At 37.3% G+C, this 11877-nt stretch overlaps 1 protein-coding gene across 1 annotated transcript; it reads left to right on the top strand.

Annotated features, from left to right (window-relative positions):
- The first annotated feature begins 352 nt into the window (after nucleotides 1-352).
- Nucleotides 353-1592, top strand: LOC131069055 (uncharacterized). Its single transcript, XM_058004373.1, has 2 exons — nucleotides 353-721; nucleotides 1419-1592. Exons 1-2 carry the CDS (start codon nucleotides 353-355, stop codon nucleotides 1590-1592), a joined length of 543 nt encoding a protein of 180 aa, XP_057860356.1.
- Nucleotides 1593-11877: the final 10285 nt, after the last annotated feature.

Raw genomic sequence — 11877 nt, 5'->3', positions numbered from 1 at the left:
GGAGAATGAAGAGACTGTGGATCATCTCTTATTCTGGTGTTCATACACTAAAAGAGTTTGGGATTGGCTATTGGATAAATTGCAGTATGGATCGGTGAGAAGTCAATCACTAAAAGGTTTTTTATTGGCATGGCCTACTTGCTATAAGAAATCAAAATGGAGCATTCTGTGGGTGGTTAGTCCGGTCATGCTTGCATGGCATATTTGGAAGGAGAGAAATTGAAGGGTGTTCAATGAGGAAGCTCTATCTTTTGGGCTTCTAATCCCAAAAATCAAAGTAGCCATTGAAGAAGTTATAAATGTCAAAGTAGTGGGAAGGAAGTATTGCACTTATTCTTCCTAGGACAAAGAAATGGAAAGGCTGTGGAATTTGACGAAGAACAGTGGTTACAAGTTTGTCGACAAGAAGCAGAATAGAGGAAGTATAGTTTGGACTCCTCCCTCAGCTGGAAGCTTGAAGGTTAACTTTGACGGGGCTAGCCGTGACAATCCTGGTAAATCAGGCTATGGTGCCATTATAAGGGACGAATTTGGTAATTTTGTTAGTGCAAATTTTGGTTCCTTAGGAATCACTACAAACAATATGACAGAAATTACAGGGTTGTTAGTTGGATTGGAATGGAGTGTGGGCCGAGGATTTCGATCCTTAGAAGTAGAAGGCAGCTCTCAAATTATCTTGTACGGGATAATCAAACAGAAATTCAAGAATTGTAAATTGGAGGCATGTCATCCCAAGATCCAAGGTTATGTGATAGCCTAGACAGATATTCTTTCAAACACATATATCGAGAGGACAACTCGGTGATGAATTGGCTAGCAAATAGTGGAATTGATTTTGATGGACCAAAACTATTGTCTAATGTGGAGGAATTGTCATACAGTCTGTTTTCGGTCCTTGCTGCAGATAAAGGTGGGATTCCAAGATCTGGAATCGAATAACAGAGATCTTGTCTGAGATAGGAAGTGTGCATTGAGGATAGGCGATATGGTATTAGTAACACAATTGCACATAGTGTTTGAGGTCTATCAAATTACAGATTTGCCATTGATTGGGAAACTATCTTGGGGGGTTGGTAGACTGTGTGATTATATAGATGTTGAGGTGAGTGTGTGAAGCAATGCTTGTGTTTTAGCTAGCTCGGGTGCTAAAAATGATTTTTGCAATGGAGGATATCAAAGGACAATGCTTGAAGGACTACAGAAGATATCTTTGACAGGGGATCGGATAGCATGGCTATGACCTTTTGGTCCCCATCGGCTGCCAGGGTATTGTAGTGGCAAATTGATAAACTTTGGTGAAGTATGAATTGGAGGTTGTAAACAGGACATTGACTCTTTGGCGATAGGAACACATGGCACCTGAGCAGTTCATCAAGATGCCTAGAAATTGCTACTCATTGAAAATAATATGTTTGCAGAATGAAAGATCCTATAAGGGTATGGACAAAATGCACTTGATTGATATCTCAGATGGCTTTGACGATGTTGGTAGAGGGTGTTTCCCTCATAGCCAGTACACAAGTTTTACTGTCAGCCGGATCACCTCAAGCTTCATTGGAAGGGGAGCATTGACGGAGGTCCACCGAGAATAGTATTTATCGAATCAATCAGGGATTCTTTTTCAGCACTCGGAAGAATGGCGAATCATCTAGGAATTGTTTGTAAATGCAGCAAGATCGTCGGGTTGGAGGAAATGCCCAAAGAACAGGTGGAGTGGTTGTTTAAAAAGTCCAATGAGCAGGAGAAAGTCACAGTGGTAGACATTTTGGGCCCCGACTATTGGGTCGGGGGACATGTTCATGATGGTCGTCTAATGGAGGATCTGTTTCAGCCGATTATTCAGGTGTTGGGCCACCCCATCTTAGCCAATGGTATCTTACGCAGGATAGTGGATGAAGGCATTTATCTTGAAGTTATAAGAGCCTTGGACAGAATAGTCTCTAGCCCAGCAGATGGTTGTATGTTGGGGTATTTTGGCTTGCAGACAGAAGGGAAGAAGAAGAAGATGCATAAGGCCTAGACCATTTTCAAGGCAAGTATTGTTAAGGAGAATAGCATGGAAAGGTTTGAAGCTCTCCTCCAGGAAAATGTTGATCTCTTTCTTGATAGAGTAGGGGATAGGTTGGTGGCTATGGGAAATGGGATTAAGTATTGTATAATTGATCCATGTGGGATGTAGCTAAAGGATTTCATCTCCTTCACCCTTTGTAAGGTTTTTTTGAAGGAAATATAATGGGTATCACCCCCTAGGTAGAACTTGATTAGAAAAAAAAAAATCAATTATTTTCTCATATCCTCCCAGTTTTAAAAAATGGAAAGTATGTCATCATTTACTTTATATGATTTTCAAAAATCATTATCATATCTTCCTAAAAATTGAAAATGGAAGTAACCAGTTAGCTTCTGATTTTCTTGATTTATCTTCTTGGAAAATATCTCTTTAATCTCAATTTAAAATTAAAAAAAAGGAGATATGCCTAGTCAAAAGCCGCTTTATGCCATCTTTTTGAATCCATCTTGATTCTCCAATCTTGTCTTCAATCTTCTATAAATTCATCAATCTTTTCCATAATCGGAACCACATTTTCAAGTATCCTCACGCTGTCAAAATCAATCTTGCTTCATGCTTTTGTACTTGTAAGTGAGATCCACACAAGCCCAATTTGGAGGAGAAAGAAGAACAATGGAAGGGAATGGAAGAAAATTTTGCGTTGGTTTGCATTTATTTTAAATGTTTTGTTTCCATATTTTTATTGAATGTGTTAGGAATATTCTCATAGCATTTAGCTTTGTGGTTAGCTAATTTTTGTTATGATTTCCTTTGCCTAATTTTCTACATCACATTTTCTGGTGAACCCAACATGCAACGCATCTTATTTAATGTTTTTTGTGAGATTTTTTATCAGATACAGGTTCCAGAAGACCAAATTTCTTGGTTTCCATTCTCGTCACTGTTTCTGTGCAAGTTTTGGAAGAGATAATGTGCTTATTGCAGGGCTTTATTGATGAAAGAATTAAACAAACAAATTTAAATTAGTTCATAATTAGGCCTAGATTAACTTTCAATTTATACAACAACTTGCACCTAGAATCTAATTAGGATTGGATTAATCTTCAATTTATCCTACAAATTGCACATAAATCTAATTAGGCAGTTAATTTTCATTTTAGTTGACAAATTGAACATAGTCTAATTAGGTGATTAGTTCATAAAGAAACTTTTTGTTTGCATGTTGCTTTTTGTTTTATTTGCATGTAGTTTTTTTCATTGCATGTTGCTTTTTCTTGATTGCATGTTGCTTTTTTTTTATTTGCATGTAATTTCTTTTTTATTTGCATGTAGTTTTTTTCATTGCATGTCATTTTTTCTTGATTGCATGTTGCTTTTTTTTATTTGCATGTAGTTTTTTCATTGCATGTTTTTTTTATTTGCATGTCGCTTTTTTTATTGCATGTCGCTTTTTCTTGATTGCATGTTGCTTTTTTCGATTTGCATGTAGCTTTTTTCATTGCATGTCATTTCTTTTCGCTTGCATGTTTTATTTATTTATTTGCATGTATATTTTTTCATTGCATGTCGCTTTTCTTCGCTTGTATGTTGCTTTTTTTGATTTGTATGTAATTTTTTTCATTGCATGTCACTTTTCTTTGCTTGCATGTTGCTTTTTTCTTGTTGCTTTTTATTTGCTTGTTGCTTTTTTGCCTATTGCTTTTTTTAGTTTGCATGTTTCTATTTTTCTTTTTGCTTGGATGTTGCTTTTTTGTATATTGCTTTTTCTACTTAAGCTTAAAGGTTTTATGTGTTATTAATCATTTTGTGCAGCACCTTGGCATTCATTGGGAGAAGACAAACATTGAAGCTACTGACATATTTGTTGCAGGACGCAGCCAAAGACTTATATTTGAAATCACATGTTTGCGATTTTTATCTTAGTTGCACACTTTGTTTTCTAAGGGATAAATAAACACCATGTATGGCATGTTGCTTTTTATTATTTGCTTGTGTGTTTTAAGCTTTAGATAGTGGGTCTGCCTCTCAATTTTCCTAGTACCTAGATAGGCATTGGTGAGAGAGAACAACCCTAAGTGTTGATGGGGTTGAAGATGAACCTCTTCTGAACCACTGTAAATAACTATGGATGCAACGAAAGTTGTAGAAAATGGGTGTTGGAATGGTTAGCAATGATTAAATTCATTGGATCTACACCCTCTTGAACTGATGCCCTTACTAGAACCTCTTGTTTTTAGATGTCATCTCCATTTCCTAAGGGTTGAATCTTTAGGGTTACATTTTTAAGGTTTGTCTAAAATGTCCAAAATCATAAAAAACATTTAGTTGCATTGTCAATCAATTAGTTTGCATTAGTTGCATACATCATTCCTAAATTCTAAAATCCTAAAAATAAAACATCGCATAGTGACATGTCTATTGAAACAAGATTCCAAGATCCTTTGATGCAACAAAGTTTGACATATAAACCAATGATTGGTCTAATGAATAACATTATGCAATCAAGGTTTGATCCGAGAAAATCAAAACTATATCCAACCCAAAAACAAAGAAATATTAATCAAACTTTTTATGATGAAACAAGTGTCCAAATACGACAACTGGAGGGAAAACTAGCTCACGAAAAAGAGATCTTGGAATAAAATGTGAAAAACCATGAAAAGATTAGGTCCCAAACATCCAAATTTTTTCAAAAATTTAAAGGTCCAAATCCAAATATTGAACCCATTGATGTAAAAGCTCTCATCAAAGGATCAAATATACTAGCTCTCCTCACACAAATAGAAACGATGAAACAATTTCAAGCAAAGAGCACAAATTTTAACCATGTTTCAAATCAAGTTTCATTCAACCAAATCCCAAGTCAAACCTCATTTGATCAAACTCAATTCAATCAAACTTTGGATCAACAACCAATTATCCAACAACAACCAATGATCCAACCAACACAACATATCCAACATTTTCAACCAGCACAACCAATAGTTTAATATATCCAACATTTTCAATCAACACAACCAATCATCCAGCATACACAACCAATGGTCCAACATATTCAATCAACACAGTCAAATGCACAATTTCAATAATTAGTCCAACCAACTATCAAGTATCAACACCAAGTTCAGTCAACAAATCAATATCAACACTTACAACCAACAATTCAAAATAAAAGTTGCAACATAAACCAGGACAAATTTCAAACATGACACACCAATTAAACCCAATTCAAAATTAAAATATCACACCAAACCAGAACCAAGTCACTTTCAAACAAGTCCAAAATCCAAACCCAATCATGTCAAAACCTCACAAGGATTCAAATGCTTCTCCAAAGAAAAATAGCTCTATTACAAATCTCTTAAAGAGAGCCCTAAGTGATTTTTTTGAAAAAGATCAAAATCATGCACTTATGTCTAGAAATGGCTCACTCATGCATAAAAAATTGATTCTCCAGTGGCATCTATTCCTACACATTTTTAAGCTTCACAAGAACCTCCCATACCATCTCCTAAAGCTTCACAAGAGCAATTTTCACCATTGCCTCCAAATGATACATCAAATAATGCATCCTCCCAAGGGCCGCTCGCAATAGAAATACACGATAATCAATGTCTTTATAGAAATCCCTTGTACTATTTGGAAATGCAAGATTTAAAGCCATTAGACTCTTCTCTTTTAGAGAGTCCCATTCAAATTCCATCTCCCTCATGTCAAAGCATTGATCCCTTGCCAAAATCCCCCATGCATATCCAAAGTCTAACCCCATGTCGAGAGGATAATTTAGAGCATAGATAAATGAGTCCTAAAGAAAATCAAGATCAAGATCCTGAAACCTTATCATCCCATCCAATTGTTGACCAGGATCCCATTTCCATAGACACTCGCGATGATTCACTTATTCTCATCCATTCTATCCAAGAACACATCACCCTTTCAAATCTTGTTGACATTGCACATCCTGAGCAAGATCAAGGTATCCCAATCCATCCTATCCCAAATGATTCTCTTCTATTGCATAACCAAAATGTCCTCTTAAGTCTCATTGATAATCCACTTCTTGAGAAAGGTCAAGATATCCCCTCCATCCTTTCTGATGATCCCATTGAAATCCAAGAGCTGAGCACCTTTAAAGAGGAATCTAATGATCTTCATCCTTATCAAGATCAAAGTATCATTCCAAATTTATGTCCACCATAAGACCCCATCATTCCTTTAAATCCTTCACAAGATCCCTTTGTCCCTCCATCTCCAAGTCCTAATCCTACATATCCACATGCAGAGATAATGAACTGTCAGAGATAACATCTACCATGCCTAATTGTAGTCTCGATTAAGCTCAATACTGGAGGCCTTTGACCTCTTCCTTAATACCAATTATATCACCTATGATCGACCAAATCTCCTTCGCATATGATATTACATTCCATGACTATGAAAACTTATTACAATGAGATCTTAAATCCTTTTATACCAATCCTAAGGCCTAAACCAAATAGGTTAGCCACCTAAAAGATATTACAATAAGATCATTACATAAATTCATATTACAATTGTAAAGTGGAAAAATCGAACCCTAGTCATTCTCCCCTCCCCAACTCCGAGGAGGGAGAAGGGAGAGTCACTAGGGTTGATGGTTTTCACTTAGGAGGGACTTTACATTCAAAAGAGGGGTTGAAACCCACAAGATCCAATCCCACGCAATGTAAGATTGGATTCTATATGAGTTTCAAGGGTTGTGATAGCAAGGATACCCTCTTTTGTAAAGAAATGTAGATAGAATGATTAAGCTAGGAATGCATAGAAAGTGAGAAAGATTCTCTTATAAACTGAGTTAGGGATATAGGATGAAGTTGCGGACCTGGAATTAGTAGTAAAATGTCGAGATGGCGCTGTCCTGCAAATTTGAGCAAAAGTTGACGGGACGATGGCGCCCGGCGTGCACACGGTCCTCTGAAAAATCCGTGAAACGAAGGGGGATCTGTTCATCTCTGCACAAGGATTCCAGATCTTCAATTTCAGCCGCGTACCTGCAACCTACACGCAGAAAAGCGAAGACGATTGGGGGGTTAGGGATTAGGGGTTTTCCCTTAGGTCAAACCCTGGTTTTGGAATTAACCAAGAAATGAGAAATGTTGTAAATGTAATGTAAAACAAGTACTAATACCTTGTTGTAAGGATGTTTGTATCCTTATATGCGAAGGTATAGATGTTGTTGTTTGTTGTTTGTTGTATGTTGTATGTTGTAGCATGTAATGTGTTGTAAGTGATCTCCTCTTCAATGGTTGAATCCTTGTCTTGAATGCAACACTCAGCCTTGAATGGAGACTTAGAATGATCAATTGCTTGAAGGAATGCTTGAATGCTTGAATGCTTGAATGCTTGAATGTTTGAGTATAGTTTCCATGCCTTTTTCATCATATGTCCTTCCTTCCTCAAATGGGAGAGGAAATGTAGTTTTTATACTTGCCAATTAGGGTTAAAAGACTGATTTTCCCGACCTTAGGCCGACCAGGAAATGTTATTTTCCAATTTGCAAACAAAAAGGCCCGAAGTCCCATAGGAGACCGGGCCCAAAATAGGTCCAGGGACCAGGGTGCTAGGCGCCATGGTCCTGGGGGACCAGGGCGCTAGGCGCCCTGGTCCCACCTCCCGGGACAGCAGGGTGCAAGGAGGATCAGACCAGGGTGCTGGAAAAATGCAGTTTTTGGTGTCATGAGCAAGTTTCGGGGTCTCCATTCAGGTTTAGTGTTGCATCGCTATCGTGAAGACCCAAATGCGGTCGAAATTGCAAGTGTCACAATTTTAGGACGCTACATTTAGCCCCCACTTTAGCGGGAGTATAAGCATACGCTCATACTTCCGGTAAAGTACAAGGAAACAACATTGAAAAAATTTCACCATGTCAAGGAGGCAAGATACACCAAGCCCCCAGTGGACTAAGGATCTTACGACTTCGATTGACAAGGTAAAAGGGAAGATCACGAGGGAGAACCATGACTGTCAGTAGCAAGGTTCCCTCACTATGAGTCATGCAAGAAAGATATCAAAAATTTTCAAGGCAAAGCTAAATTTGTCAAGAAATTTTCAAGTATCTTGAAAAGATATGAACGGGATGTATGCCCCCTATGTTAAAGCGATCGCACATGCCTCACCGGGGGTGATTGCTTTAAGGTATTGATACATATAAGAAAATGAAAAAGGGAAAGGAGCACGTTATCACAAGGATTTAGCCCCCAAGTGTGAGATAAACCCAAGGATAATAGACACAAAACACAAAGCACGAGGTGACTTCACTTTCCTCGGGGTCAATATGCTGTATGATAATTCATGTATATCATATGTATCTATGCATAATTGTTCTTCATTCCCCAATCAAGGAAGGTCACCTATAAGAAGGGAACACATGTGTCTTTTGAGTCAACATGAGAGAGATCGAGAGATCTCAATGCTTTGCATCGTCCTCAAGTAGACAACACTAAAGACAACAAATAGAAGAATGAGAATAACACATAGAAGAAGTAACGAAAGAGAGGAGGAGAGAATCTGCTATGCTAATGAAATTAGTCTAGCACGTCATCTACCCCCCGATCTTGCTGATCAATGTTTCGGGAAGGCAGGGAACACGCTAGAGGAGGAACATCCAACACAGCAGATGGAGCTATCACAAGATCCAAACAAGGGCTATGTTCATATCCCAAGCTACGTTGTTCTTGTCTAGGAGCTAGGATAAGTGCTTTAGAAAATTCGTTAGATAAATGGTTATCAATATCAACAAGTTCATATTCACTATCAGAATGAACAGGAGAAGTAGCATTTTCATCATGAATAACATTTTCATCTATATCATCATCAAGATTTATAAAAATAGGATCTTTAACTCACACAGGATCAAGACCATCATGCATCTTATGTTTAGGAGATTTCGGCTCAATCGTCGGCTGAGGAGAAAATGGAATAATGCTTGTTGAAGGTGTTTTGGGGGATTGCAAAGTTTGAGCTCTAAGACGATGCTTTCGCCGGCGTTCACGTGTAGAACGATTTCGTCTAGTCTTAGTAGGAAGTTGCAAAGATTGAGGAGGAGGAATGTTCTCATCCTTATCACTTGGGTGTTTAGGTTGTGGTCTCTTAGGCTGAACAATAGGAGAAGAGGAAGGTCTCTTCTCTCCATAAGAGGAAGGAGGAGGAACTGCTCCATATAAAGGAGGATTATTTGGGTTTGGAAGGAGACCAAGTCCATCATGACGAGGAGGGATAGGTCTACTTTTAGGAAGTTTATTAATCATAGGCATAGTCACATCCATAGGGATGGGTTGGGAATCTTCTTGAGGAAAGAAATTAGTTTTATCTTTCAAAGGAAGAACTTCCTTCTCAAGAATGATAGGAATGTCAAGTTTGGGTGTTCTAGGTTCACTTAGAGATAGGATCATATCTGTTTTCCACTTTTGATAAGATTTGAAAAGATGATCACTTCGTGGAGGAAGAGATTGGAATTGTTTAGGCCAAAAGTAATCAATAGGAATGCTAGAAGTTCTTTCAGCTGGTTTAAAGAGACTATGATTGATAGTAACAACTTCACCATTATGGGGAAATTTCAAACACTTGTGAATAGGAGAAGCAATAGCTTTCATGGAAGATAGCCAAGGATAGCCAAGCTTCACACGAAATTGTTTGGAAGATGGAATAATAGCAAAGTCCACATCAAGGGATTTGTTATGAACTTCAATAGGTAATGTAATAGAACCAATTGCAGGAGAAGAAAATGCATCAAATAATTTCACAACCACATCTGTTTTGTCATAGATCACTTGATTCAATTGCAAAGTAAAAAGAAGTTCTTCAGTAATGACATTAACCATACAAGAAGGATCAATAAGCACTCCACGGCAAGGTGTGTTCTTGACTTTTGCAACTATATATAAAGGACCATCAGGTGCCCTGATAGTTTCACTGGAATCAAATGTGATGGAAGGTTCTTTAGGGATTTTCTGTTGCTCCACAAAGTTAATCACATTCGGAGTCATAGACACAAGATCATCAGGTGAGACAGAGGAATCAGTAGTATCAATCGCATTCGAGGTATGAGAAGGCAATGGATCAGTAAAAATTTGAAGATTTTGGTTAGGAGGACCTACAAATGTGTTGCCTTTATCATTCACACCAGAAACAGAGATAGTATTATTATCAATCAAATCTTGAATTTTCCCCTTTAAAGCAAAACATTTTTCAGTCTCATGCCCAGGTTGACGATGAAATTGACAAAAAGATTTGTTATCAAAATAGGGTGAATTAATCTTTGCAGGATCAATTTGCCTTATAGGAGGAAGAGTAAGCACATTTTGTTCCAATAACTTATTCATAATACTATGCAATGATTCATTCAAAGGAGTGAACTTTCTTTCTTTCTTGAAAAACTTAGAAATAGGAGACACACCTGATGCTGCATTCACATTGTTGTTGATGATGTTTTCATTGAATTTAATGGACTCTCTGTTCGGTTTAAACTTCCCAAATGGTTGTTGACTACTATCACCCTTATCACTCGGAGTCATAGGATGTGATTGTTCCATTTGACTCACAATCAGTTGATAATTGTGAAGAGTTGCGCACAACTGTTGGAAAGAAGTAAACTCAGAAAACAAGAGTTTTTCTCTAATGTCTTTTTGTAAATTAGAAATAAAGATTCTTTGAATATCATTGTCAGGCACTGGAAAAGAAATCTAAGCATACAAATGTTTATATCTACCAATGAAATCAGTCACTTTTTCTTTAACACCTTGTTTACAATGCATTAAATCAATCAAAGTAACTTTAGGACTTATATTGTTTTGAAATTGTTGAATGAAAGCATTTGCAAGTTGTTTGAAAGAAGTAATAGAATAGGAAGGCAACATGCAATACCATTGTAGGGCTTTATCTCTTAATGTTCTAGTAAACAGTTTTGCAAGCAACCTTTGGTCATAAGCAAAATCAATACATATCGTTTGAAAGGTCTTAACATGTGTTAGAGGATCACCCTTACCATTATAAAGCTCCAAATGTGGAATTTCAACATGTTTAGGGGGAATAGCTTGAACAATGTCAAGAGAAAGTGGGCTCGCAACATCAAATGTGGGCACACTAAACTTAGATTGATTCACAGAGGCAATTTGTTGTTGTAAAGAAGAGACAGTTTGTGCAAGATTGTTAATGGTCGCTTCAGTCGAAGAGTTCATATTAGACATGTTAGATTGTGATGGAGGTGTTATGTTATTGAAAGAAAGTAGAGAGTAAGGTGGTGGGACACTATGATAGTTAGTCATAGGAGATGATTGGACAGGAGGAACACTACAAGGAGGAAAGGAAGGGTTAAATGAATTGCCCCCTTGCGTCATGTTCATTTGTGGAGATATAATAGAAACACTCATTGAAGGAATGAATGAAGAAGTTGGATTGAATGAAGGAAGAGGGTTGATTGAAGAAGAAGGATTGCCCCCATGATTAGTGATCATAGGAGGAATGTCCTGTATTGAAGTAGTCATTATGTTTGATGTAAAAGTAGGTATACTAGCAATAGAAGTTGTCAAAGGAATAGAATGATTGTCTTGAGTAGGAGGTTGTGTATAACCTAAGGTTTCGGCACAACTTTTCATAGGCATCACATTTGAATCCACAATGTGTGCAATACCACACAAAATATCAATTCCATTCTTATCACTTTGAAGCATACATTTTAGACCCTCAATTAAAGGAAGAGCTTGACTATCAGGGTATTCTTGAGACATCCATTGTCGAAAATCGTCAAATTGGTTATCCAATTTTGAAAGTTGTTCTACAGAAACCTCATGGAGAGCTTCTTCATCATTAAGAGGATTAGAGGAATTACC

The sequence above is a fragment of the Cryptomeria japonica genome, chromosome 4, assembly GCF_030272615.1.
Source record: "Cryptomeria japonica chromosome 4, Sugi_1.0, whole genome shotgun sequence".
NCBI classification, from domain to species: Eukaryota; Viridiplantae; Streptophyta; class Pinopsida; order Cupressales; family Cupressaceae; genus Cryptomeria; species Cryptomeria japonica.
The sequence above is the reverse complement of the archived record's forward strand: the minus strand, read 5'-3'. Positions and strand labels throughout refer to the sequence as shown.

What these genes read in the sequence shown, in the direction of transcription:
- LOC131069055 (XM_058004373.1), top strand. Translation starts at nt 353, where the DNA reads ATGGAAAGGCTGTGGAATTTGACGAAGAACAGTGGTTACAAGTTTGTC. An exon ending in TCAAGAATTGTAAATTGGAG is followed by an intron (nt 722 to 1,418) that starts GCATGTCATCCC and finishes ATATGTTTGCAG; the next exon opens with AATGAAAGATCCTATAAGGG.